We start from the raw sequence: 25,597 nt of genomic DNA, 5'->3' as shown, positions 1-25,597 counted from the left end.
CACTTGTCAAGTTTCAAGCTGATTGAGATAATGCTTTTTATTTCAGGTTTTTGCACATATGACACCATACAGTTTAGGAAGGGCTGCATGTGTATGTAGGAAATGGCGCTATGCAGTACGGATACCCAGCCTTTGGCGCAAAGCATGCATTAATACTTGGCAGGTACATCACACTAAGTAATTTAGTGGAGATATATATTTTTCTAGTCTTTTTTATGTGATTTCAAATTTTTGACATGCAAGAACTTTGTTTCCTTAGCTATCTGGAAAAGAAGAAAATTTTAAGATTCTGCTAACAGAATATGGAAATTCTTGGCGTCAAATGTGGCTTCTTCGTCCTAGGCTTCGTTTTGATGGTGAGTGATTTTGATGGGATAGTGTAGAATATAAACTTAAATTGTTTGATGACAATTTAATGAATGTGTATCAAAATACATCTGATTATAGGTGTTCCCTGGATACAGAGGCAGATGAAGTGTATGTTAAGGCCCATAAAATATTTTATATGATTCTCTCAATGCTCTCCTTCACTCCAACTCTGAATATACTCTCCACTAGATCAATTACAAGCAAGCTCTCCTACCATAATTGCTGATAAGAAGATCAGTTCTCCCCCTCATGAGAGGTCATGACATCATTTAAAAGTCTGCACCTACTAAATTTCAGAACTGCTGTATCAAAAGATAACAGCCATACTTGTAGAGACGATTTGATTAAAAGCCTATCCTAGAGTTTGCCCAAAATCCATCACCTGAGCTACTTTCCTTACAAAGAGATTGAATGGTTGCTACCCAGGAAATGGAGACTCACTTAAGGATGGAGTTCTCCATTACTGAAATGGAGGAAGGTTTTGGATGCTCTTGAAAAAAAGTACCCATCTTATGTTTCATGGGAGCATAATAAGGCCCTAAATTTCACTCTGGTTGCATGAAAATTGGAGGTCAGCTGGTTTGATTGACATGTGTAAAGACCCAGCTCAAATTTGTCCTAAAATTTTCACCTGAGAGTTGTATTCTGCTGTTATGCATGAACTCTGTTTTTGCTGAATGGATAGTTTCAGAGATGCATGCTTGATAGTTTTTCTGTTTGTACTCATAGAATGCATTCGATATTCATTAATACTGCACAGGAAAGTATACCAAATCTGAAACTCAATACCAAAAATAATAACAAACAATTGCTGGTAAAATGTTGCTCTTTATTTCAGATATATTCAATGACATTTCTCCCTGTATACCACAGCAGTCTCAATTCAGAGGAATTTCTGAGAGCAAAACTAACAGATTGCACCTAATTTTCCACACACAGGAGTACAGGGCAGCAACACAAAATGATCTGGTATATTTTCTAATACTTCTTCCATGCATAGAAGTACCAAGCAGCACCAAGCGGATATTCAAAAGAATAGAATGATGCCTGTATTTTTGAGGTGCTAGGCATTCGAGAACATTGACATATACCATGCTACCATTAAATGATCTCCTCACATCCAGGCAAGGATACTCCAGTTTGAACCAAGGAATGTAGTCCCACATCTGTGTAAAAGACAGTAGCTATACATGTAGAGATAACCCTACAACCCTCAACAAAATATTTGCATCATTATCCAAAGTTCACGCAAGGAATAGAGTCCTCTTAACATAATAAAAATTAATCACCCACTTTCAATACCCAATCATATAGCAAGTTTATTTATGCCTTAAAAAAGAATTCCATGGGTTGCTCTTCATGTTGTCGCCAAAGACATACTTAGAATATTGAAATAAATCTGTTTACACGGGTAAGATTATGTTACTCAACATAGAGAGTAAACAAGAATGTAACTTATAGAACATAGATCAAGTGTGAATACAACTTCCAGAAAGATATAGCAGTTATTCCATTCAACTGATATGCAATGTGTACATGAGAATGACAATAGCTCTCCAACACATACAAAATGAGTACATATATAGTAGTCCTGAGTTGGTTAAGATTACCAACCATCAAGAACTGTCAAGTAACAAACCACTCGTCGGGGACAAATAACACAATTACATAACATAGTTTTACTTAGCAAATAGCCAATTAACTTCTAACACTTTTTCTTCTTTTGGCTAACTAATATACATTTAGAAACAAACTTGGCATGCTTGACCAACTACAAAATCATCTCACTTCTAAGGCTACACCACTTTATAAATTATGTCTTATTTTAATCTAATAAGTTTTCCCAAATCAAACTTGGTACACAACAATCACTTGATGTAGATTAAGCAATAAACCTCCATAAACTGCAAATTTGTCTCCAATGGAAACTTCATAAATTTGAAACATTCTGCAAATGCAATGTGAGATACTTGAATGATACCTCCACCTTTGGCTAGGGCAAATAGTTGCACTACCAAGACCAGTAAACCCTTAGGGATTTTTGAAAGATGCCAACTGAGATATTGGCACAATTTGATTTGTTTGTTTCAATCAAGTTCTTTGACCAGCGAAAAATGGTTTTGTTTTCAATGCAGAGTTTTGTGTTTTTTGGATTTTTGGAGGTTTATGCTTGAAACTTTGACAATGTAGAAATGAATACAAGTGTCAATTCATAAAGAATAATTGATTGAAATTAAGTTGCAGACTTCTGATTTTATTTAACAGCAATGAACAAATAGAAATAAATAATTATTTTTCAACAATCAAAGCCAATAATGGCCTACCAGGCATCCAACGCTAGGATTGAAGGAGAATTATTGGCCTGAATAGGTAGAAAGAATGATAGAAGCGCTTCCAAATGCAACTAATAACTCCAATGAGCTTTATTCACCTCCAAGATAATTACCAAAAACAAATCTATGAAGAAATCTCAGGTTCAGTGCAATTTCTAGAATCTTGCCAGGCAAGATCTCCAAGAATGACCAATTTTCCTCACTATTTTGTTGACATAGCTCCAGAATGTTGTAATATCACCAAACAAACGTTTGATATCTTCTTATTAACTGTTGACAATAATTTTTGAACAAAAAACCAGCTGCAAACCCCTCTATTTTTATTGAAACCCCAAACAAGCTGAAATGGTACGGCTAGTTGGGAACTATACGACTGGCTCCAAAATGGCACAATTTTCTATGAAATGTCTCTTATTCCTGCTCAGATCTGAAAATCAGACCCTAATGATGCTGTATTACTCCAATTAGCTCTTGAATTTGGTTCTAATAACCTAATAAGAGCTTCCTTTGTTGAACAAATTGCTGATTGGTGCAAGGGATTTCGTCCTCACACCCTGGAATGGAGGTTTTCGTCTCCAAACCTGCTCCAAAATTCTGCCCAAGTGCTACAGACCTGCTGAAGATGAAGAATTCTCCAAAAATCACCATAACATAATGTTCAAATGAATTCCCAAAAGCTCTTTTATGCTTCTAGCTCTAATTCGAACCCTTCTAGGCATCTTTTGAAGATTCCAATGGAATCTTTTCCCCTCATAAAGCTATGACCAACTTGAGGGTTGCTTTCTCATGATTGAATTGACCACTTTTTTAAAATGACTTTGTCACCTAGGGAGCTGTGCAAGGTGATATTCATAAAGTTCTTATTAAATTAACTTTTTCTATTTTTAGAAAAAGTGATTGAAATATACCCTGTTAATTTTTTTTTGATTTTTGCCCAATTACAATCAACACAAACACTTGTTAGGGTTAGATGATAATAATCAAACAATGCTGAAAGTAACCCTTCCACTTTCTGATCACCAAGAACCCAATATGGGAAGGTGAGAGCATACGGTGCTAAGGGGATCGTTAGTACAATAAACTACTAAAAATTACAATGCAAGTACAATACTGGGCAGCAAGCCAACCCCTTTCACTTGTCCAGTGGGTGGAAGAACTTATACAACAGTTTGGCGGTGCAACCAACCAATTTACAATATTCCAAGGAACTGAGAATAACAACAATCACTCGACCACTTATCTAGTGGGAGGACTGAAAATGAAATTGTAATCAACTCAACCGCTTATTCAACGGGAGGACAATGTTACAATAATTAAGAAAGGCGGCAAGCCAGACTCTTCCCCTTATTAAGTGGGTCCTGAGCAACAATCCAAAATAGATAGCTGTTAGTACTACTAATCAGCTTTACAATGCATAGTATGGATTTCAGATTAATAGATATCACTGTCCAAAGATAGGCGGCAAAGCCAACCTCTTCCACTTATGCAGTGGGACTAAGAGTGATAAAAAAATTGCTGTTAGTACTACTAACCAACATTACAAGATGAATATGAATGATAAATCAAGAACTGATATCAAGTCTAACAACAACAACTAATAAGATATTCACTCCCAAACCAACATAGACCAACATCACCTAAAAAGCAGTCCGCACCAACAACATCATAATCTGATATGCAAACAACTTGTTGGGAAAATGCAGACCAGCAACTACAAAACTCACAAATTTATTGACAACTCTACCCACACTCAACAGAATAACCCCCAAATGGATGCAAATGAAAGATACAAGGTAGGCGATAAGGATAGAACCAACAAACTGCACCCCAAACCCCTAAATTAATTTGTGCACGCATTCCCAGGCAATCGAACATAGTACAACCTAGGCAGAAGTTTGATTTGCATTATAAAAATAAATACTCAACATTAAGCACTACCAACTTACAAACATAATAGCTTGGGGTATAGGAAAAGAACGAGCCATTACCAAAAATGGGCTGACACACAAACAAAGAGCTACGAACGAAAACATGCTACAACCACACCAAACTAGCAACCTGGAAAACACACTAACAACACTCCAAAATCAAAACACCACAAATATCTTCATCTTCGTTGAGCTCAATATGCTCCCCTGGATGAGAAATAGTCACAAGTTCAACTGGGTGCTATCTCTCAAACACGAAACTGAAGGCACTAGGAGGTATGCATTCCTCGAAGCAAGAGTCTAACAGTATTTCGACAACACTTCGGTATCATAGCAAAGGGATGATCCAAATGAGAGCCCAAGGCTTCTATTTATAACTTTTCGCCAACCAAATTCAAATTCAAATTCCACTCAAATGGCGCCCACATTCCATTAACATTTCATTTCACCTCCTTAGGCGTTGTATTTCATATTATTCCCTTAGCATATGGCATAAAAAACATGACCCCGTTAAGTCAAACTTTTGGAATAACTTAAAGTTAATAAAACAATATTAATGAATTTGCACTTTGGCGTCCACAAAGGTGAAATAATTCGCCCAAGCAGACTTAGGATAAAAATTAATATTTTCTCCCTTCCTAAGTCGTCCATACATAAAATAAACAAATATTAAAACCTCATGCCTAAGGTAATAATATATTAAAAATGCCTTCTCAAATATTGATTATTGCCAAATTGAGCGATATTAAAAATGCCTTCTCAAATACTGATTATTGCCAAATTGAGCGAAGACTGAAGTATTGGAAATCACCAAAACTGAACAAGTTGGAGCTCTAGACTGAACTGCTAAAAATAGTACTATCGGAGATAGTACTTACTAAAGTAGTAAGTCTTGGAAACATCATCAAAAAGATTGCTCTTCGAACCCCGTGGGTGAACTCATAAAACCTAGAAAAACCCAGAAATCCTAACGACTGCCTCCAACTTACTAAAAATAGTAAGTTCAAAAAACTTCTCTGAACTGAATGCATGTCACACCCCTGCGAAGCTCTCAGAAAATCCAGAAGGAACCCACAGTCTGAATTGTAAAATTCCAATTTGTCAATCATCAAACAACTCTCGCAAACCTCCACAAAAGTTGGAAACCCTAATTTCTGCTTCCATTTAGCCTACGGGTCTTCGGAATAGGCTAATGGCCAACTGAACTTCTCACCACTGAGAAGGGGACATTACAGTCCGCCCTCCCCAAGATTGCTTGTCCTCAAGTAACCGCAAGTCTGGATGCTGCAAAATCTCTTCACTCTCCCAAGTGGCATCCTCCACTTCACCAAATACTCTTTGATTGTCCTCCTCAAAGAGCGTTCTCGTGAATCAATGATCTCTTTCGGAAGCAACACCAACTGTCCTTCCTCATCCATGGGAGGTAAATCCGAAGGGACCACAACATTGTGTCCAAGCGCCTTCTTGAGGCGTGACACGTGGAAGACATTATGCACCTTGTTGGTTGAAAATTTTGTACACTTGGGGAAATATACAAAATTGTGGCTTCAACCACAATGTGTGAGTATAAACTCTCCTAATTAAGGGAAGGCTCTCCTTGTCTATCTAATACTAAAACTAAAGTAGGATGGAACAACAGCCTTTCTTCTTTTTTCAAGAAAGCCAATATCCTTTTCTCTTCATACAAAAGTGATAGCAATTTAACGCAAAACAATAGTAACAAGTTTTGAAATAAAATAAGTGAAAGGAAATGAAGTTTCCTGAAAGCTCAAAGACTTCCGTCACTTCTTTCGGGATGGGACAACAATATCAAGCTCAAAGTCTTGGATATGTGAAGTCCTATCTACCCTTTTCTATACTAATAATAGCAAGAATAAAATATAATAGCACAAAGTCTGAAATAACTTATTCCTTTCTACACAAAACAACAAGACCTATTGTGAGCTCAAAGTCTCACAGATATTTCCTATCACAAAAACTACTTCTAATCTCTCTCAAGAACAAGTGTAAGCACAAAGCCTTACAACTTCTCTCAATAGAATTATTCTTACTAAAATTAATCTCCAATACGTGTAGCACAAAGTCTACAAATCAAATTTGATTAAATTCTTCAAGAAACACTTGCAAGAAAGATAATATTGAACATAAACTCAAGAATGTAGCACACACTCTCAACACTTGAGCAATCTTCTTCTATTCCTTTAAATTCTTCAATTTACACATTAAAGCTCAAAGACTTCTTTGCTGCAAATTTAGCACAGTTTTTGCTTGCTTTCTCAAAAGAGATCTATATTACAATAGACCCCCTCTTGTATTTATAGGAGAGGAGTCTTGAGTAAAAGGTGGGAGGATCCCAACTAAATTGAGAAATTCTCTCACCACCATGACTTGTTCAACAACTAACTAAGACTTATTCAAGGTTACAAGTCCTATTCTAAATTGACTTGTACTCAACCTACTTGTAATTACAAAAGTGCAAGTGATGACTTACATTTTACAAAAATGCTTTTACAAGTAAACATGTCAAAAAAGAAATTACAACTATGAAATTACAAATATGAAAATACAACTAAGTGTTGAAAAACACTTAAGTTGTGGCATGTTTAGACATGAATCCTTCGAACTTCTGGATAACCGTTCATAGCTTAGCAGGATTCGGCTCGTGGGTGTTCTTGGCAACAATCATGGTTTTCACAATGATATCATGGCACTGAAGAAGCATAGGGTTATTCTTCTCCAAAGTGGACTAGATTTCCTGCAAGAAGATTTGATGTTTCATCAAAACTTGAATTGAGGCAGCTGAAAATTGTTCACTTCTCCACTCATTATGAATCTTCATTTGTAGATCTGCGAGAACTTCTTCTTCTGGTAGCAACTCCCCATTCTGATCCATGATATTGTAAGTGGCCTTCTCATAGAGAGAAACAACACCTTGGAATACTTCTACTTGCAATCTCATAGCGTCATCCATATCTTCAATGAGGGATTTGAGAATGAGGGCTTTGTTCTCTAGAAGCTCTTTATATTCTAGATACATGACCCTGGAAGGAATAATGTCATGCTCCTGAAGAATACTCAACTATTGTTGAGGCATCTTGCGCCAAATTGTCAAGCTACCTTTAACCCTTTCCAGGTCTTGTTTGAAAGTCTAAGAAGCCTGATTCAACTTTCCTCCAATGGTTTCTAACTTAACCATCATTTGGAATATATCTTCCGGCACTTGTGCATACAGATCATGAAGCTAATCCACCCAAGAGTCTAACGCTTGTACCTTTTGAGCAACTCTTTCAACTCCTTGGACTGGTTCATGTGTACTTGTGAAAGTTGAAGGATTGCTATCTTCACTGGAGGACTTGGTAATCTTTTGGATTGCTGCAACAAGTTGCACATTTTCCTCTTCTAGCTTATCCTTCTTTGCTAGAAGTTCATCACACCGCTGCACCAATGAAACTACAAAATGTTGAGCATCATGTTTGACTACTTCATTTGTTTGTTTGCCCAACTCCACTCTTTTAATCTTGTAATCAGCAGGTTGCATTTCTTGTTGTGGCTTGTCTACGATTGGCTCAACAATTTCGGCCACCTTCATCTTGTTACTATCAACTGTAACCCTTGAGATTGTCTTATCCCTTTTGGCAACCTTGGGTTTTGATTGCTTGAGATGCTGGAAATCAAAGATGTCAGTAGAGATTTCTTGCTTCTTTCTTTTAGGCGTAAAAGAACTAAGCCATGAAGGTAGGGTAATCAACTCTCCTTGAGCAACGACTGAAAGTGAGGGAGAAGTAGTTTCTGTTTGAACAACAGTCGTCTTCTTGGGAGAAGTTACTGTATGAACAACAACTATAGATTGCTCATTAGTCAAAGGCCCTGATGACTGCATCATGAACTCATGGAAACTAGAAACAAAATTATCAATCCTTGACAAAGGGTCATATGCAAGATTATCCTCAAAGATATTCATCAAATTTTCTTGAGGATGATCAAGAGACGACTTTTCTACTGAAATTGGAATGACTCTTTGAGGAGATCCACCCGCTGAAACAGGAACCATAAGAACACTGGAAAAAACATCCACATTCGCATCAAGAGATGACATAGGTAATTCCAAAGGAATCTGAGGGGGAGCTTCATGAGGTGATTTCGAAATGGGTGACTCAGGAGCATTATCTGATTGTGGTTCCTCCTCTGGATCTTCCGCATCAATTACATGAATATGAAGCTGAGGCTTTTCTTTCCCTTGAATTGTCACTTCTTCAGGAGGAAGTACGATTGCTCTGCTAACCTTCAACTTGATTCTTATACTTGAAGATGATGCACCTTCCTTGTTGTCTACTTTGATTTTAGACTTGAGTCCGACAAGTCCTGTAGAATCGTCTTCTTTTCCAACCTTGATCTTAATGAGTCTAACTCTGTTACCCTTGAGCCAAGTATTGGTATTAGCTAAGATAGGCTGAAATCTATCAAGAATAGAAGTGCATTCCTTATGCGACCATTGAATTGATGGAAGTGTTGCTTCATCAACTCTCTTTTCAACATATTCAGGATCAAATACCTTTCCATCATCAATTATTCCTTCTGGAATGTTTACCAAGTTTAGGTCAACAATCTGTTCAAGAGTGAGCGTGCAATAATCCATCTTACGAACCTCCTTTTTTGTACTGAGATCAACCCAAATGTCTTCTATCCGATGCACATGCGTGAAGGGCTTTTTGATCTTCTCCTTCATGCCTCGGTAATCAAAATCTACTCTTGGCTTGAACCTCTTGTGTTTTATTTCCTGCATTTCGATCTCCGTGGCCTTGGCTTTGTTGGATGTAATGAGGGAATAATGGCCAATTTTCAATGGGTTATTTGTAGAAATTCCCATTCCAACCTTATGTTTAACAGATTGATGTGCATGGATAGCCATGATCTGTCTTCCCAACTCCATAAGAATGATCTTATAAGTTGGATATCTAGGAAGCATATATGGCTGGCCTCTATAACATCCAACTCTCATGTAAGTGAAAGTTGGGAATTGAAGGAATAGGCAGCCATATTCATTCACCTTCTCCTAGGCAGAATCTGATACTCTCCTATTTTTCAATGTCTTATCAAACAGACACATATAATGACCAAAGAAGGCACCCTGGACCCTCCTGAAGTGCAATCTGCTAGGTCTCAAAGGCAATTGGTCATAATAATCCCACACCGGTATAAGCAAGTGGTCACCCTTGGTAGAAAGACCAAGGAAGTGTCTGAGTGATGCTGCTATATACACCAAATATGAGTTCATGTAGAACGTCATGATGGAAGGAATTGCTGCAAATTGTTCACAAAGGGTATCACTGATGATTTCACCCCAAGAGATGTGTTGAGACTGCCTTATGAGCATGATGGACTTATACATCCATGGTTCAAAAACATTAGAATGTTCTAAACCCATCATCCTGCTGAGAAGAGTGATTGTGTCTCCGATTTCCCACTTGAAATCACTATGGTACAACTTTGTCCACCTTGTAAAAGCAGCCCGTGGCTCACTAATCCATCTATTGATGTGGCGTTTGCAATCTTTCTCTCTTGAAGCATAATACTCAACTGCACTATCTTTGGAGATTTCTATGTAAACAAGTGCCAATGGTATCCTGAAAACGTTCTCAATAGTATCCGCATTAAGTCGGATTATCACTTCCCCATCATCATTCCTGATAGTTCTTGTCTCTTTGTCAAAAATGATTGGCACAAGCAAGAACAAACTCAGGTTCTAGGGCAGCCATTGGACATGAAGAAGCATGGTGAATGTGGCTGTCCAACAGGCACTGCATATTGCTATCCTTGGGATCCTCCACCCATTTAACAAACTCTGACATGTCAACATGCCCTATTTCTGTATCTTTGATATGCTCCATGGAAGTGGAAACTTGAGATGGAGAGATCTCATTTTGGTAATTATCATATTCATATTTCATCTTCTTCTGAGAGGAAGATGACGGTAGATCAGTCATTGAACAAGAGCCAGGGACGCTGCGATGAAGATCTAGAAGTGTCAAAGCAACATCAAGATCAGCCGAATGAAACATATTTCTTCTTTTCAATGGGAAAAACTCCATCCCTCTTTGAGAGGAAAATGATGAATAAATAGGAACACTTGGAAATTGGCTTTTGGTCAATTTTGGATCTTGGGAGATATGTTACAAGTATGTAAGTGGGGTAGGACATTCGCAATTGGGTTTGTAAAACCCGAATGCAAGTATACTTGTAATAAGAAAAATGGAAGAATCTGTGAAAAATGGAATTTTGACGTGGAAAAGATAATGAGAATGGAATGTGTGAACAAGGGTAATGAATGTGGATGAAATAGGAAAGAGTTTTGGAAGATCATCTCTATTTTAACCTCAAGAGAATGGGAAAAAATTTCACTTGTAATGAGGTTTTTAAAACTTGAAATTGGAAAGACAAGCCTTTTAACAACTTTGAAACTTGAACTTTTGGCAAAAGATGATTAAGTCTTTTCAACCAAAGGGGAAAAACTCACTTTTTCATCTTACTTGCAATCGAACCAATTGAACTTCTCACTACTGAGAAGGGGAGATTACAATGACTTTATAACATTATATTATAAAGTCTTCATATAAAAGCTCACCAAAGCAAAAATTGATTGAGTATTGGTCCCCTTTGGCTAACCAATCATCCCCTACATTGTGAATTTGCCTGCGGAGATGGCTAACAAGCAAATCTATGCATCTGAATATCAACTAGAGAAGTGGGGACATTACAGTCCTCCCTTCCCGAGATTGCTTGTCCTCAAGCAACTGAAGAGATGGATGCTGCAAAATCACTTCTCCTTCCCAAGTGGCATCCTCTATGTGCAAATCCTTCCATCTAACCAAGTATTCCCGGATTACTCTATTCTGTAAATTCCTCTCGCGATTATCTAGGATTGCAACTGGTACCATAACCAACTTTCCCTCATCCAAGGGTGGTAACACTGATGAAGTCACTGTACCCTATCCAATTGCCTCCTTGAGGCATTACATGGAAGACATCATGAATTTTGCTCTCTGGCGGTAGCTCAATCTCATATGCCACTTCCTCAACTCTTCTCAACACACGGTATGGACCATAAAATCGAGGTTTGAGCTTCTCTACCTCACTCATCTTCAAAGTACTATGTCGGTAAGATTGGAGACGCAAGAAGACCATGTCTCCAATCTCAAATGACCTCTCAATCCTATGGCGATCAGCATATAGCTTTTGCTGATTCTAGGCTCGTTGAATGTTCTCCTTAAGTGACTCAAGAATGTCTTGGCTCTCCTGAAGCCAATCCTGTGCCAATGGTGCTCTACTATCCCCAAGTGCCAAATCCATAAATGGCATGGCATCATAACCATATACAACACAAAAATGAGACATATCAATAGACATACGATGTGTCATATTGTAGCAAAACTGTCCTAAATACAACCAACGAACCCAAGCACGTTGCTGTCCGGACACATAGTTGCGCAAGTACCCCTCTATCCACGTATTCACAATCTCAGTCTGCCCATCAGTTTGGGGTTGGTAGCTAGTGCTAGGAGTCAAGTCTGTGCTAGTGAGTCTAAATAATTCCTACCAAAAAGAACTCATGAACCTGCTATTATGGTCACTGACAATGGTCTTCAAAAGACCACGAAGTCGAAATACCTCTCTGAAAAATACATCAACAACCTGTGAACCTGTATAATCTGTTGCAATGGGAAAGAAATGGGCATATTTAGTCAACTTGTCTGCTACTACGTATATGCAATCTTTCCCTTGCACCTGGGGAAGTCCAGTGATGAAATCCATTGAAATACTTGTCCACTTTTGCTTCGGAATGGGCAAGGTTGCAGCAAACCAGTAGGGTATGTATTTTCAGTTTTATTTTGTTGGTAAGTCATGCACTCCTGTACATGCTGTAAAACATCATCTTTGAGGCCCTTCCAAGATAACCTCTCTCTAATCTGCCTGTAGGTCTTGCCATACCCTTGATGTCCTGCTACAGGTGTGTCATGAAAAGAACGTAAAATCTGATTTTTCAATTTGGATTCCAAAACCAGATAAATTCTGCCCTTATAATATATTACATCATCTACAACAGTGAATTTATCATCCTGAATTATCCCATCCATAATTTCACATGTTTGCTGATTTTTCTAATATTCAATGAAGAGTTGAGGTTTCCAATCAGCTGAAATCTCACTTAATGAATACAAGGCAGCGATAGAAGGTTTTCTAGACAATGCATCATCAACAACATTTCTCTTCCCTTTGACACATTCAATGTTAAAATCATATGCTTCAATCTTGCTAACCCACTTTTGCTGCCTCTCACTGAGTTCCTTTTGTCCTAGAAAGTACTCTAGGCTGTTATGATCAGTCCTAACCACAAATCTGCCTCCAACTAATTACTGTCTGAATTTTGTTAATGGATGTATGATTGCAAGCATTTCCTTGTCATATGTAGAGTACAACCTCTCATTGTCCTTAAGTTTCCTACTCTCATATGCAATAGGATGATGATTTTGCATTAGAACTGCACCCGCACCCTCACCTGATGCATCACATTCAAGTACAAAAGGTTGAGCGAAATCTGGAAACGCTAACACAAGACAAGTACTCATGACCTGCTTAAGTCTATCAAACACCCCCGTGCCTCCTGAGTCCATTTGAATGCCCCTTTCCTGGTGAGATCTGTCAAAGGTGCTGCAAGCTAAGAATACCCTCTAACAAACCTCCTGTAATAAGCACAAAGCCCAAGAAAACCGCACAACTCTGAAATGTTCCTGGGAGGTGGTCAATCAAGTATGGCTTGGATCTTCTCTTGATTAACTTTCACTCCATCCACATCATTCACATGACCCAAGTATAAAATCTCTGTTAGTCCAAATTCACATTTGGACATCTTAGCATACAAAGACTGTGATTCCATAATGCTCAACACTTCATCTAAGTGCCTCAAATGCTCCTCCCATGATCTGTTGTAAATCAAGATATCATCAAAGAATACTAAAACAAATTTATGCAGATGCTTATTCAATATGTGGTTCATGCATGACTAAAATGTAGTTGGGGCATTAGTGAGACCAAAAGGCATCACTAAGAACTCATAGTGACCGTAATGGCACCTGAAAGTTGTTTTGTGGATGTTTGACTCTCGCACCTTAATCTGATGATACCCAGAACGAAGATTTATCTTTGAAAATATATTGCCCCATGTAGCTCATCCAAGAACTCATCTACCTGTGGTATAGGATACTTGTTCTTAATTGTCTTTTTGTTCAATGCTCGGTAGTCTATACACATGCGTAATGTACCATCTTTCTTCTTCACAAGTACTACCGAAGAAGCAAAGGGACTGGAGCTGGGTCTAATAAATCCCATGTCTAAGAGCTCTCTGATGTTTTTCTCTATCTCACCCCTATACGCCTTAGGATGCCTATAAGGTGTAGTCATGATTGGTTTTGCACCCTCCTCAAGCTCAATGACATGCTCAAAACCTCTATCTGGAGGCACACTAGGAGGAATATATCCAAACACCACCCCATGTCTGTCGAAAATTGTCTGAATGTCTATATGGAAAGATCTCTCATTCTTTGAGGATGGGGTCTTGGATGAAATGAAACACTGGGTCGCCCAAATGATATCCTGGTGCCTAAATATAGTCTCCATCCTATGTGAGGATACTACCTTGGGCCCACCATTTGATAAAGCCCTCAATATAGTCTTCTTACCCCCAAACATAAATTCCAGCTGCATCCTGCGGTGGTCTATGATATATCTACCGATTCCCTGCAATCACTGCATACCCAAGACTACATCATAGTCCTCAAGCTCGAGTACATGAAAGTCATCTATCAAGGTGTAATCCTTCATCTGAATCTGTAGCTGAGATATCCTCCTAGTACATCCCAAGATAGCTCCATCAACTACCTTCACTCCAAATCTTGAAAAATCCTCAGTTGGTAACCCACGCTTCTCTACCAACTGCTCACTGATGAAGTTGTGGGTGGCTCTAGTATCAACCAAACACACAACTCTCTATCCCTGCAAGGTACCCTTCAGTTTGAACGCATCAAACTTAGGATATCCAGAAAGAGTGGCCATAGTGACATTGGCCAAAGCTGATGTATCCTTAGCCTCCAACTCTATCTGTGGTGTTTTTTGCTCATCATCTCTATTGTCTGAACCTGTGTCGGCAATGTGCTCATCCTCACCATCTGAGAAGACCTCTATCAGGTGTGCCTCGTCTTTCCCAAGGCATCTGTGACCTGGTTCCCTTGGCTCCTTGCAAGAGAAGCACAATTTCTTTCTTTTCAACTCATTCCGAGTCTCCTAATCAATCTTAGGAGAAGATGTGTTACCCTTCTGCTGTGGATATGTCTTTTGGAAGGGTTTAGATGTCTTAGGAAATTTTTTGTTTTGCTGATTTGTAGGTGGTGGAGTAGAGGTGTCAAGGTCCAATGTAATCTGTATGGCCTCCTGCAAAGTCTTAGGCTTTAGAGCCTTAACCAAACCTCTGAGTCTCTCATGTAGGCCCTCAATAAAGAGCATCACTACTCGCTTGTCAGGCATCTCAGGTACCATGATTGCAATGTGCTGAAAATCAATATTGTAAGTTTCAATGTGCCTCGTCTTTTCAGTAGAGCTAAGTCCCTGTAATATAATTCCACATCCTTCCTGTCGAACGTAGCAATCAATCTCTCTGTGAACTCTGTATATGAGTGACTAAGAGCATGGTTCTGAGTGACTAATCCATGGTGCCACCAATCGTATGCAACACCCTCTAAGTGTAGGACAACAAACTAGATGGCCTCATCTTCAGGCATGGGTTTCAAGGATAGGTAAACGTCCAACTTATGGACCTAGGCACGTGCGCTAATTTTTCCATTGCCATCAAAAGAAGACATGGTGAGTTTGTTTGAAGTTTTCTTCAAGTCATTGTTCCACTGCTTTCTCGACCATCTATCATTATGACCTCTCATGGAATCCCTCCACTGCATACAATACTGGTGCAGCGGAAAAGCATCTCTAACATGAGCTGGAAGACGTGCCCATTCCTCACTAGCAGCCATAACTGAATCCTGAAATGTTATTCCATCTTGTGGGTCAGCCAATGGCGGTTCCTCTCTAGGAGTGAACCGAGGAAGCATGGGTCTATCGGCTGTCCTGGTCTGAGTTCTGTCTTGTTGTGGTGAGATAGATGCACTACCCAGAGAAGATGGGGTCCTATTCCTGCCACGACTCCCTGCAACTGATACTAATTTGATGTGCCTTCTACGCCTATCCTTGTGGTGTCCCAAATCCATTCTATCTAGTGTATTCTTGTTGGTTGAAAATTTTGTACACTTAGGGAAATATACAAAATTGTGGTTTCAACCATAGTGTGTGAGTAAAACTCTCCTAATTAAGGGTCCCCCTATCTATCTACAACTTAAAACTAAAAGAGGATGGAACAACAGTTTTTTTTCTTCTTTCAAGAAAGTCAATATCCTTTTCTCTTCACAAAAAAGTGATAGCAATTTAACATAAAACATCAATAACAACTTTTTGAAATGAAATGAGACAAAGGAAATGAAGTTTCCTGAAAGCTCAAAGACTTCCGTCACTTTCTTCGGGATGGGACAGCAATATCAAGCTCAAAGTCTTGAATATGTGAAGTTCTATCTACCCTTTTCTATTCTAACGATATTAAGAACGAATTATAACAACACAAAGTCTGAAAGAACTCATTTCCTTTTACACGAAACAATAAGAACTAGTAAGAGCTCAAAGACTCACGACTATTTCTTACAAAATCTACTTCTAAACTCTCTTAAGAACAAGTGCAAGCACAAAGTCTAACAACTTTTCTCAATAGAACTTCTACTCTAACTAAATTAATCTCCAATACTTGCAGCACAAAGACTGCAAATCTGTAATGTCCCTACTAATTAGAGATCACTGTCCTGCAAAACAAACTGTTAGAATGCAAGAAATACATATATATAACTAATCTAATTTGCAATTAAACTTCAATTACTTAATTAAAACTAATCTCAATTCCTATTTAATAAAAAGGATACGAATGCAGTTTTGGTACTTGTCCTTAGGCGGTTGGAATGCCCACCTTCTTGGAACCCATCATGGTTCCAAGCCATACCAGGAAGTCGATGGATGATTCGATTCCTGTCTTACATCCAAGCCTACCAAGGAAGACCATCATATATGATCAATTCCTTGCCTTGGATGATGGATCTCATCATCCAAGTCTACTAGAGAGGACTGGCCAGATCCGTCTCTTCTTGGGTGAGCCTTTGACACCCAAGCCATAACATATATATGCATATAAATACTCAATATATACTGCCTACCAGGGATTATCATAATCCCTAAATTAGGCTAAGGGAATTCCCTCCCAATAGCCTCCATCATATAACCACATTATTGTCATTCATTAATATCCAACATTTCATATCAATTTATATTTTCATTATCATTTAAATTATAATTTATGTCAGCCTCTACCTACTTCCTTATTCCTATTATTGATTCTACATGAACAATAGACTACAGATATATACATCTATATATATATGTCTGTGGATACACACTTGTACACATATTTATATATCTGTTTGAGACAACATTATAGTAATAATATAATTCTGTTACATACAACATTATAATAATAATGATATAATTCTGTAACATACAATATTATATTAATAATGACAGATCTACCAAAAAATACAAGTATATATATATATGTGTTTGTGTGTGTGGCACACACATCCACACACATATACGTACCTGTGGCGTCGCCTGTACCTCCCACTAACTCTGTGGTTGTCCCTGTTATATACCCGTGGAGGGGAATGGTTGTGTCCCTCCACGGGGTCCCTTTCGTGGGAAGGGGTGTGACGGTAGTCGCAGCCCTGACACAGCTGCATTTCCTTCCCTTTTGCTTACTCCCTGTACCTCCCACTAACTCTGCGGTTGTCCCTGTTATATACCCGTGGAGGGGAATGGTTGTGTCCCTCCACGGGGTCCCTTTCGTGGGAAGGGGTGTGACGGTAGTCGCAGCCTAGGTTGCGACTCCCGTCCCACCACTTCCTTTTCGAGGGAAGGGGTGTGACGGTAGTCGCAGCCTAGGCGTCGACGTCCCATCACTTCCCGTGGGGGGAGGGGGAAACCTGTGGTGTTTAACTCCCGTAAAATGCACGTAACTTATGAAAACCATATTTCATGCAATATTAAATATATTTATTTAATAATTCATCTTCCCATCATTTAATATATTTAAATAAACATATTAACATTTAATAATTTATTTCCTAGATTAACCTTATTTAATATATTAATATTATTTTAATAATTTATTTGCTCTTTTAATATATTAACAATATTTCATATATTAACATCCTTTTAATAATTGGCTTTATCATTATTGGTGTATTTTATAAGGTTTACATCAAGTGATACAGTAGGGTTATCACAAAATCAAACTTGATTAAGCTCTTAAAGAAACACTTGCAAGAAAGATAATATAGAACCCAAACTCAAGAATGTAGCACAAAGACTCAAAACTTGAGCAATTTTCTTCTATTTCTTTCAATTCTTAAATTTACACATGAAAGCTCAAAGACTTCTTTGCTGTAAATTTGGCAGAGTTTTTGCTTGCTTTCTAAAAGATAAAGATTACAATAGACCCCCTCAAGTATTTATAGAAGACGAGTCTTAAGAAAAAGGTGGGAGGATCCTAACTAACTTGAGAGATTCTCTCAACCACCAAGATTTATTCAGTAACTAACTATGACTTATTCCAACTACAGTCCTAACTGAACACAACTTGTAGTTGCTTTACATTTAATTACAAAAGTGCAAGTAAAGACTTGACTTGCACTTTACAAAATGTTTTTACATGTAACTTGTCAAAAGAAAAACTACAACTAAGAGATTACAATTCTGGAAAAATGCAACTAAGTGTTGAAAAACACTTAAGTTGCAGCATGTGAAGACATGAATCCTTCGAACTTCTGGATGATCATTTGTAGCTCAGCAGGATTCGGTTCGTGGGTGTTTTTGGCAACAACCATGGTCTTCATGATGGTGTCATGGCATTGAAGAAGCATAGAGTCGTTCTTCTCCAAAGTGGACTGGATTTCGTGCAAAAAGATTTGATATTTCATCAAAACTTGAATTGAGGTAGCTGAAAATTGTTCGCTCCTCCACTCATTATGAATCTTCATCTGCAAAACTGCAAGCACTTCTTCTTTTGGTATCAACTCTCCATTCTGACCCATGATATTGCAAGAGGCCTTCTCATAGTGAGAAACAACACCTTGGAACACTTCAACTCGCAATCTCATTGCGTCATAAATCTCCTCAATGAGGTATTTGAGAACAAGGGCTTTGTTCTCTAGAAATTCTTCAAATTCCAGATACATGATCCTGGAAGGAATAATGGCATGCTCCTGAAGAACACTCAACTGTTGTCGAGGCATTGTGCGCTAAATTGTCAAGCTACCTTCAACCCTTTCCAAATTTTGTTTGAAAGTCTCAGAGGTATGATTCAATTTTTCTTCAATGGTCTCCAACTTAACCATATTTGGAAAATGTCTTTCAACACTTGTGCACATAGATCATGAAGTTGATCCACCCAAGAATCCAACGCTTGTACTTTCTGAGCAGCTCTTTCAACTCTCCGAATTGATTCTTGTGAACCGGAAGAACTTGTAGGATTACTCCCTTCACCAGTAGGTTTTGTAATTTTATGAACGACTGCAACAAGTTGCCTATTTTCCTCTTTTAGCTTGTCTTTCTTTGCTAGAAGTTCATCATACTGCTGTACTAGTGAAGCTACGGATTGCTGGGCATCATGCTTGACCACTTCATGCATTTGTTTACCCAAGTCTATCCTTGTAACCCTGTAATCAGCAGCTTGCATTTCCTCACGTGGCTTATCTGCAAGGGGCTCGACAATTTTTGCCACTTTCATCTTGTTGCTGTCAACAGTTACCCTTGAGATCGTCTTGGCTTTTTTAGCAACCTTGGGCCTAGATTGCTTGAGTTGCTGATAATCAAAGACATCAGGAGAGATTTCCCGCTTCTTCCTCTTTGGGGTAAAAGAACTAAGCCATGGAGGTAAAACGACTAGTTCTCCTCTAGTAGCTACCGAAGACAAAGGAGAAGCAGTTTCAGTTTGAACAACCATGGTCACACTGAGAGGAGTATTTGTTTGGATGGCGACCATGGTTTGCTCGGTAACCAAAGGGCATGAAGTTTGCCTCATAAATTCTTCAAAGTCAGAAGTAGAGGTATCAATCTCTAACAAATGGATACATGCAGGAGTATCCTCGGGGATTTCCATTAAACTCTCTTGTTGATGATCAAGAGGTGGCTCAATTGCTGAAATAGGAACAACATTCTGAGGAGACTCCTCCACTATTATGTCAGGAGGAGATAGAGGTAGCTCCATGGAAACTGAGGAGGGAATCTCATGAGGTGACTCCAAAGCCAGTGACTTAGGAGCATCATCGGATTGTTGTCCTTCCTCCGGATTATCGGGATCGATCACATGAATGTGAATCGACGATTTTTTTTTTCCACAAACTGTCGCCTCCTCAGGAGGAAGTACTATTGCCTGACTAACCTGCAATTTGATCCTAGTGCCTGAAGATGATGCACCTTCCTTGTCAATTTGAATCTCAGACTTACGTCCAAGAGGCCCCGTAGAGTCATCTTCTTTTCCAACCTTGATCTTAATGAGTCTAACACCATTACCTTTGAGCCAAGTGTTGGTGTTTGCTAAGATAGGCTGAAATCTTTGAAGATTGGAAGTGCATTCTTTATGTGACCATTGGATTAAAGGAAGTGGGGCTTCCTCAACCCTTCGTGAGTCCTGTTGTGACCTAATCACACATCACCCCATCCCAGATAGGCCCCCCCTAGCTTTTAGCCCCTTTTGGTCGTTTGGTCTTGTTTTTTTTTGTGTTTCGGTGGCAGTCTCTTCAATCTCTCCAGTTTGCAGATGTTTGGGGGTCAGTTAGAATTAATCTGCTTCTCTGTCGAGCGAATTCTATGAAGTCTAGGGCCTGTTTTGTCCCTTTTTAGGGTTCCTGCCTTTTGTCCTAGATTTTAGGGGTTCCTGTTAGGGTTTTTGGAAAACTGAACATACGACTGGAATCAGGACCCTTCAAGGGGCCTCCCAGTAAAATTTGAGCCCAAACAGAGCAACTTTCTATTTTTAGAAAGTCCCTATTTTTAGGGATTTTTCCGAGTCTCGGAATGTCATCACTTTGCCAAAAAATCAAACTTACTATTTTTAGTAATTTCTATTTTTAGTAAGTTTCTATTTATAGTAAGTCATTCCTGCACCCTGTCTAGGGATCTAACGCTGACACCTGGAAGGTTTTTATTTTTGGAAAGTTAGTGCTGGCAGGGTCAGTCAGACAAGGCGACAAGGATTAGACGTTCACAGACATTTCTAATTCCGGAAAGTTAGACAGCAGACAAAGAAAGCCAGAAATGGGTCAAGTGCTGGAAATCCATGCCAAAAATGGAATGCTCGAGAAAACACTTCAAAATCACAGGAGGTCAAAATATTCTAAGTCTGGGAGATTAAATGATGGAAAAATCCATGAATCCATGGCATGATGGAAATTGCGCCCAAGTATGCAGTCAGGCGCCAAACTGGAGAAGGCAAGGACAAATGGAAAAATCCATGAATCCTTGGCCAGAGCAAAATTGCGCCCAAATATGCAGTGAGGCGCCAAAATGGAGAAGCCAAGGATAGATGGAAAAATCCATGAATCCTTGGCATTGGCAAAATTCCGCCCAACTATGTAGTCAGGCGCCAAAATGAGGAAGGCAAGGACAGATGGAAAATTCCATGAATCCATGGCATAGTGAAAATTGCGCCCAAGTATGCAGTTGGGCGCCAAAATGAGGAAGGCAAGGACAGATGGAAAATTCCATGAATCCATGGCATAAGCAAAATTGCGACCAAGTATGCAGTTGGGCGCCAAAATGAGGAAGGCAAGGACAGATGGAAAATTCCATGAATCCATGGCATAAGCAAAATTGTGCCCAAGTATGTAGTTGGGCACCAAAATGAGGAAGGCAAGGACAAATGGAAAATTCCATGAATCCATGGCATAGTGAAAATTGCGCGCAAGTATGCAGTTGGGCGCCAAAATGAGGAAGACAAGGATGGATGGAAAATTCCATGAATCCATGGCATAGTGAAAATTCCGCCCAAGGATGCAGTTGGGCGACAAAATGGGTCAGGCAAGGACAGATGAAAAATTGCATGAATCCATGGCATAGTGAAAATTCCGCCCAAGGATGCAGTTGGGCGCCAAAATGGGTCAGACAAGGATAGATGGATAAATTTCATGAATCCTCCACAGAGACAAAATTCTGCCCAAGCTAGAAGTTGAAATTTAGCCTAAGGCATAGAATCCAAGGAGTCAAGGAGGAATAGAAAGTAAAATTCCCCTTGGGCAAATTTTTTGAATTTGCTATTTTTAGACACCGAATCTTGCCGGAATGAGGAAATTGTTATAGATTCGGAATCGTGGCAGAATTCTCCATCCAATGAACCTGGCTACTAAATTTTAGGAGCATCCCTAAAAAATAGGGATGTTGAAAAGAAGACATGGACAATTCACAAAACAATGAATTCCTTCCTCAGGAGGAAATTCCGCCCCGACCTTGTGGAGGGCGCCAGAATGAACAGTGCACAAAGAGATGAATTCCTTCATCGGGGAAGAATTGCACCCAAGAAGAAGAAATTCCAGGAAAGGTGAAAAATTGATTAAGTGTTTGAAATTTCTTCCTTCAGGACGTAGTTCTTGGAAATCATGAAAATTGGCTAAGGTATGAAGAATTTCCTTCCTCAAGTAAGGAACAAATTTCTTTCCAAAGGAGAATTCCTCCACAACAAGAAATCACACCCAAGGATGAATTGAAGATAACTTTCTAAGGCAAGGAAGGAATCATGGATGAACTAAACAAGAAATTTCCCCCCCAGAGAAAAATTTGAAAATTCCATTCTCAGGCATCAAATCACATCCAAATTTCAAAAGTTTTACAGTTTTGGATTCGTAGGAGAATTCTCTTCCTCCTGGACTTGAAACCCTAATTTGTGCAAAATTCCTAAAAAATAGGAGATGTTGAAAAATCATTGAAAATCTTTTCTAGAGCAAGGCAAGCTCAAAAACTTCAAGAAAATACTTTCAGGGTCGGAGATTCTCCCTCTTGAAGTTTTCTCTCTCCAAGGTTTTTTCCACCAAGTGGCAGCCGAGTCAACAGACGCTGAATTAATGAAGCATCTCTTTGCATGCAGCCTTCACATTTATGGCATTATGACAGATTCTCCGTGCATGTCGCCATCACTAGGAGAATGATGGGCATTTATGATGGTGTCGGTTATATTCTGAGCATAATCAACATCATGGGGCATGTTTAATGTGCTAGTGGGCACTATTTTAGGCTCTTTAAATTGATTGTACATGGGCATAATGGGTTATTAATTGCCGATTCCACCTTGTTGCACCTTGAATGGGGAATCTTTAGGGCAAACCCTAATTAGGGTTTTGCATGTAATCATGGCTTGAGGCCTATATAAGGGGGTGACCCACTCATTTGCAAAGGGGGAGAGACTATCGTCAGAGATTGTTGCTAAAAGTTTTTGAAGCAAACACTTAATACATTGTTCCATTGTTGGTGTGTTCTTGTGTTGTTTTGGAGCTCGCATGGTCTCATTCTCTTCATAGATTAGATTTGCTTTCATGTTGTTAGACGAACTAGATTTGATAGGATTGCTTGTTTCAAAATTCGTGCTCATACTTTTGGTGTGCACCTGATTGTTGCATACTATGCAAAGTTAGCCCGAGCCTCCGTTATTTGTGTATGTTTAACTTCGATTATCAGAAGAGATTGTTCGATTTGATGGTTTCTCTTGATAATCTGAAAATCTTTAACACACGCTTTGAAGATTGCACCGCCTTCGTGTAGTTGTGCATTGCTGGCAAAGCGAAGCGTGGTTGGATTTTGCGCAAGTTATCCGGTCTCCTTGTTAATAGGATTAGATTACTTTTAGTCTAGTTTTCTCTACCCTATTCCTATTTACTTTCCGCATAATTCAAAATCCAAAAGATCCAAAACTAGAGCTTTCATTGCAAATCACCCGTACAGAAATCATTGAGCTTGCATAAGTTTCTTCAACATACGTAAGGCCCCCTTGGGTTATCAGCAAACCCATCAAACAACTGAGTCACGTCCACGCACTGAAGGAACCTTAGAATTAACCGTCTGAACTTTAAGCAATCCTAGCATACGGACTAATCTTGATCAAGAGAGGATAAGGTGACCGTTGGTGACTTTATTCTGTGTTAGGCGCGGTCATAAAAAACATGTCAACAAGACATATTCTGGATCAAGCACATTCCCATCTTCAATCATCCCTTGCAGAATGTCCACCAGGTTCAGATCAATAACCTCCTGGTTAAGGGTTAGCCTGCAGTAGTCCATCTTGAGAACCACCATTTTTGTACGAAGATCCACCCAGATATCCTCAATACGATGCACATGTACGAAGGACTTTTTGATCTTTTCCTTCATACCTCGGTAGTCAAAATCTGTCCTCGACTTAAACCTTTTGAGTTTAATCTCCTGCATCTCAGTCTCCATAGCTTTGGCTTTGACAGATGTGACAAGAGAATACCGGCCAATCTTCAATGGGTTAGTTGTAGAAATCCCCATCCCAACCTTATGTTTGACAGATTGATGAGCATGCACAACCATTATCTATTTTCTCAACTCCATAAGAATAATCTTATCGGTTGAGTATCTAGGAAGCATGTATGGCTGCCCACTGTAGCATCCGAGTCTTACATAAGTGAAAGTCAAGAATTGAAGGAATAAGCACCCATACTCATTCAATCTTTCCCATGCTTCATCTGACACCCTTCTGTTCTTTAGAGTCTTATCGAACTGACACATGAAGTAACCAAAGAATGCATCACGAACCCTCCTAAAATGTAATCTGCTGGGCCTCAAGGGCAGCTGATCATAATATTCCCACACAGGTATAAGCGAGCGATCACCCTTGCTAGAAAGACCAGGGAAATGTCTGAATGATGTTGCTAAATACACTAAGTATGAATTCATGTAGAAAGTCATGGTAGTAGGGACTGCTGCAAATTGTTCGCATAAGGCGTCACTGATAATCTCTCCCCATGATATATGATGGGACTGCCTTATGAACATGGTAAACTGATACGTCCAGGGTTCAAAAACATTAGAGTGCTCAAGACCCATCATCCTGCTGAGGAGAGTAATGATGTCTCCAATTTCCCACTTGAAGTCACAACGGTACAACTTTGCCCACCTTGTGAAAGCGGCTCGTGGTTCATGAATCCACCTATTAATGTGGCATTTGCAGTTCTTTTCTGTTAAGTTCTTTCAAAATTTTGTGATCAAAATAGAAGAGATGGAGATATGATCTGAAAGTTGTATTTTATCTGCTATAGCGTGTTTTAAAGATGCACCACACTTATCAATTTCGGTGTGTACATCCTCCTCAATGTAAGCATGCTATATAAGTGGATGAGGGGTTACGTAGTGAAGAGATATGTCTTCCCTACGTACCTCTCACCACAGAATATAAACTAGTCACCGTTTACTTACCCGATCGGAAGGAGTGCGACTTGTTTGAGAATCGCTTTACCACCCGATACCTTAACTTTGGTTTTATTTATCATTAGTTAACGTTAACATATTAGTATATGTAATCAAATTAATATATATATATATATATATATATATATATATATATATATATATATATATATATATATATATATATATCGGAAGCATGAAATAGTACGACCGACGTTACAAAATTAACACTCCCTCTTAGCTAGGGAGGACACATTTCATGTTAGAGAAAACATCACAATTCATTTATTGATTGTGAGG

General features: G+C 39.0%; 1 protein-coding gene across 2 annotated transcripts in view; it reads left to right on the top strand.

Annotated features, from left to right (window-relative positions):
- LOC131060183 (F-box protein 7) overlaps positions 1-25,597 on the top strand; it is a 336,958-nt gene that overhangs the window by 155,571 nt on the left and 155,790 nt on the right. For both annotated transcript variants that reach the window (XM_057993325.2, XM_057993326.2), the window contains 2 exons: positions 47-163; positions 260-356. In XM_057993325.2, the coding sequence (XP_057849308.2) occupies positions 47-163; positions 260-356 (214 nt within the window). The remainder of the gene's footprint in view (positions 1-46; positions 164-259; positions 357-25,597) is intronic.

This window comes from Cryptomeria japonica, chromosome 7 (genome assembly GCF_030272615.1).
Source record: "Cryptomeria japonica chromosome 7, Sugi_1.0, whole genome shotgun sequence".
Lineage (NCBI taxonomy): Eukaryota > Viridiplantae > Streptophyta > Pinopsida > Cupressales > Cupressaceae > Cryptomeria > Cryptomeria japonica.
This window is presented reverse-complemented; position numbering and strand designations above follow the sequence as displayed.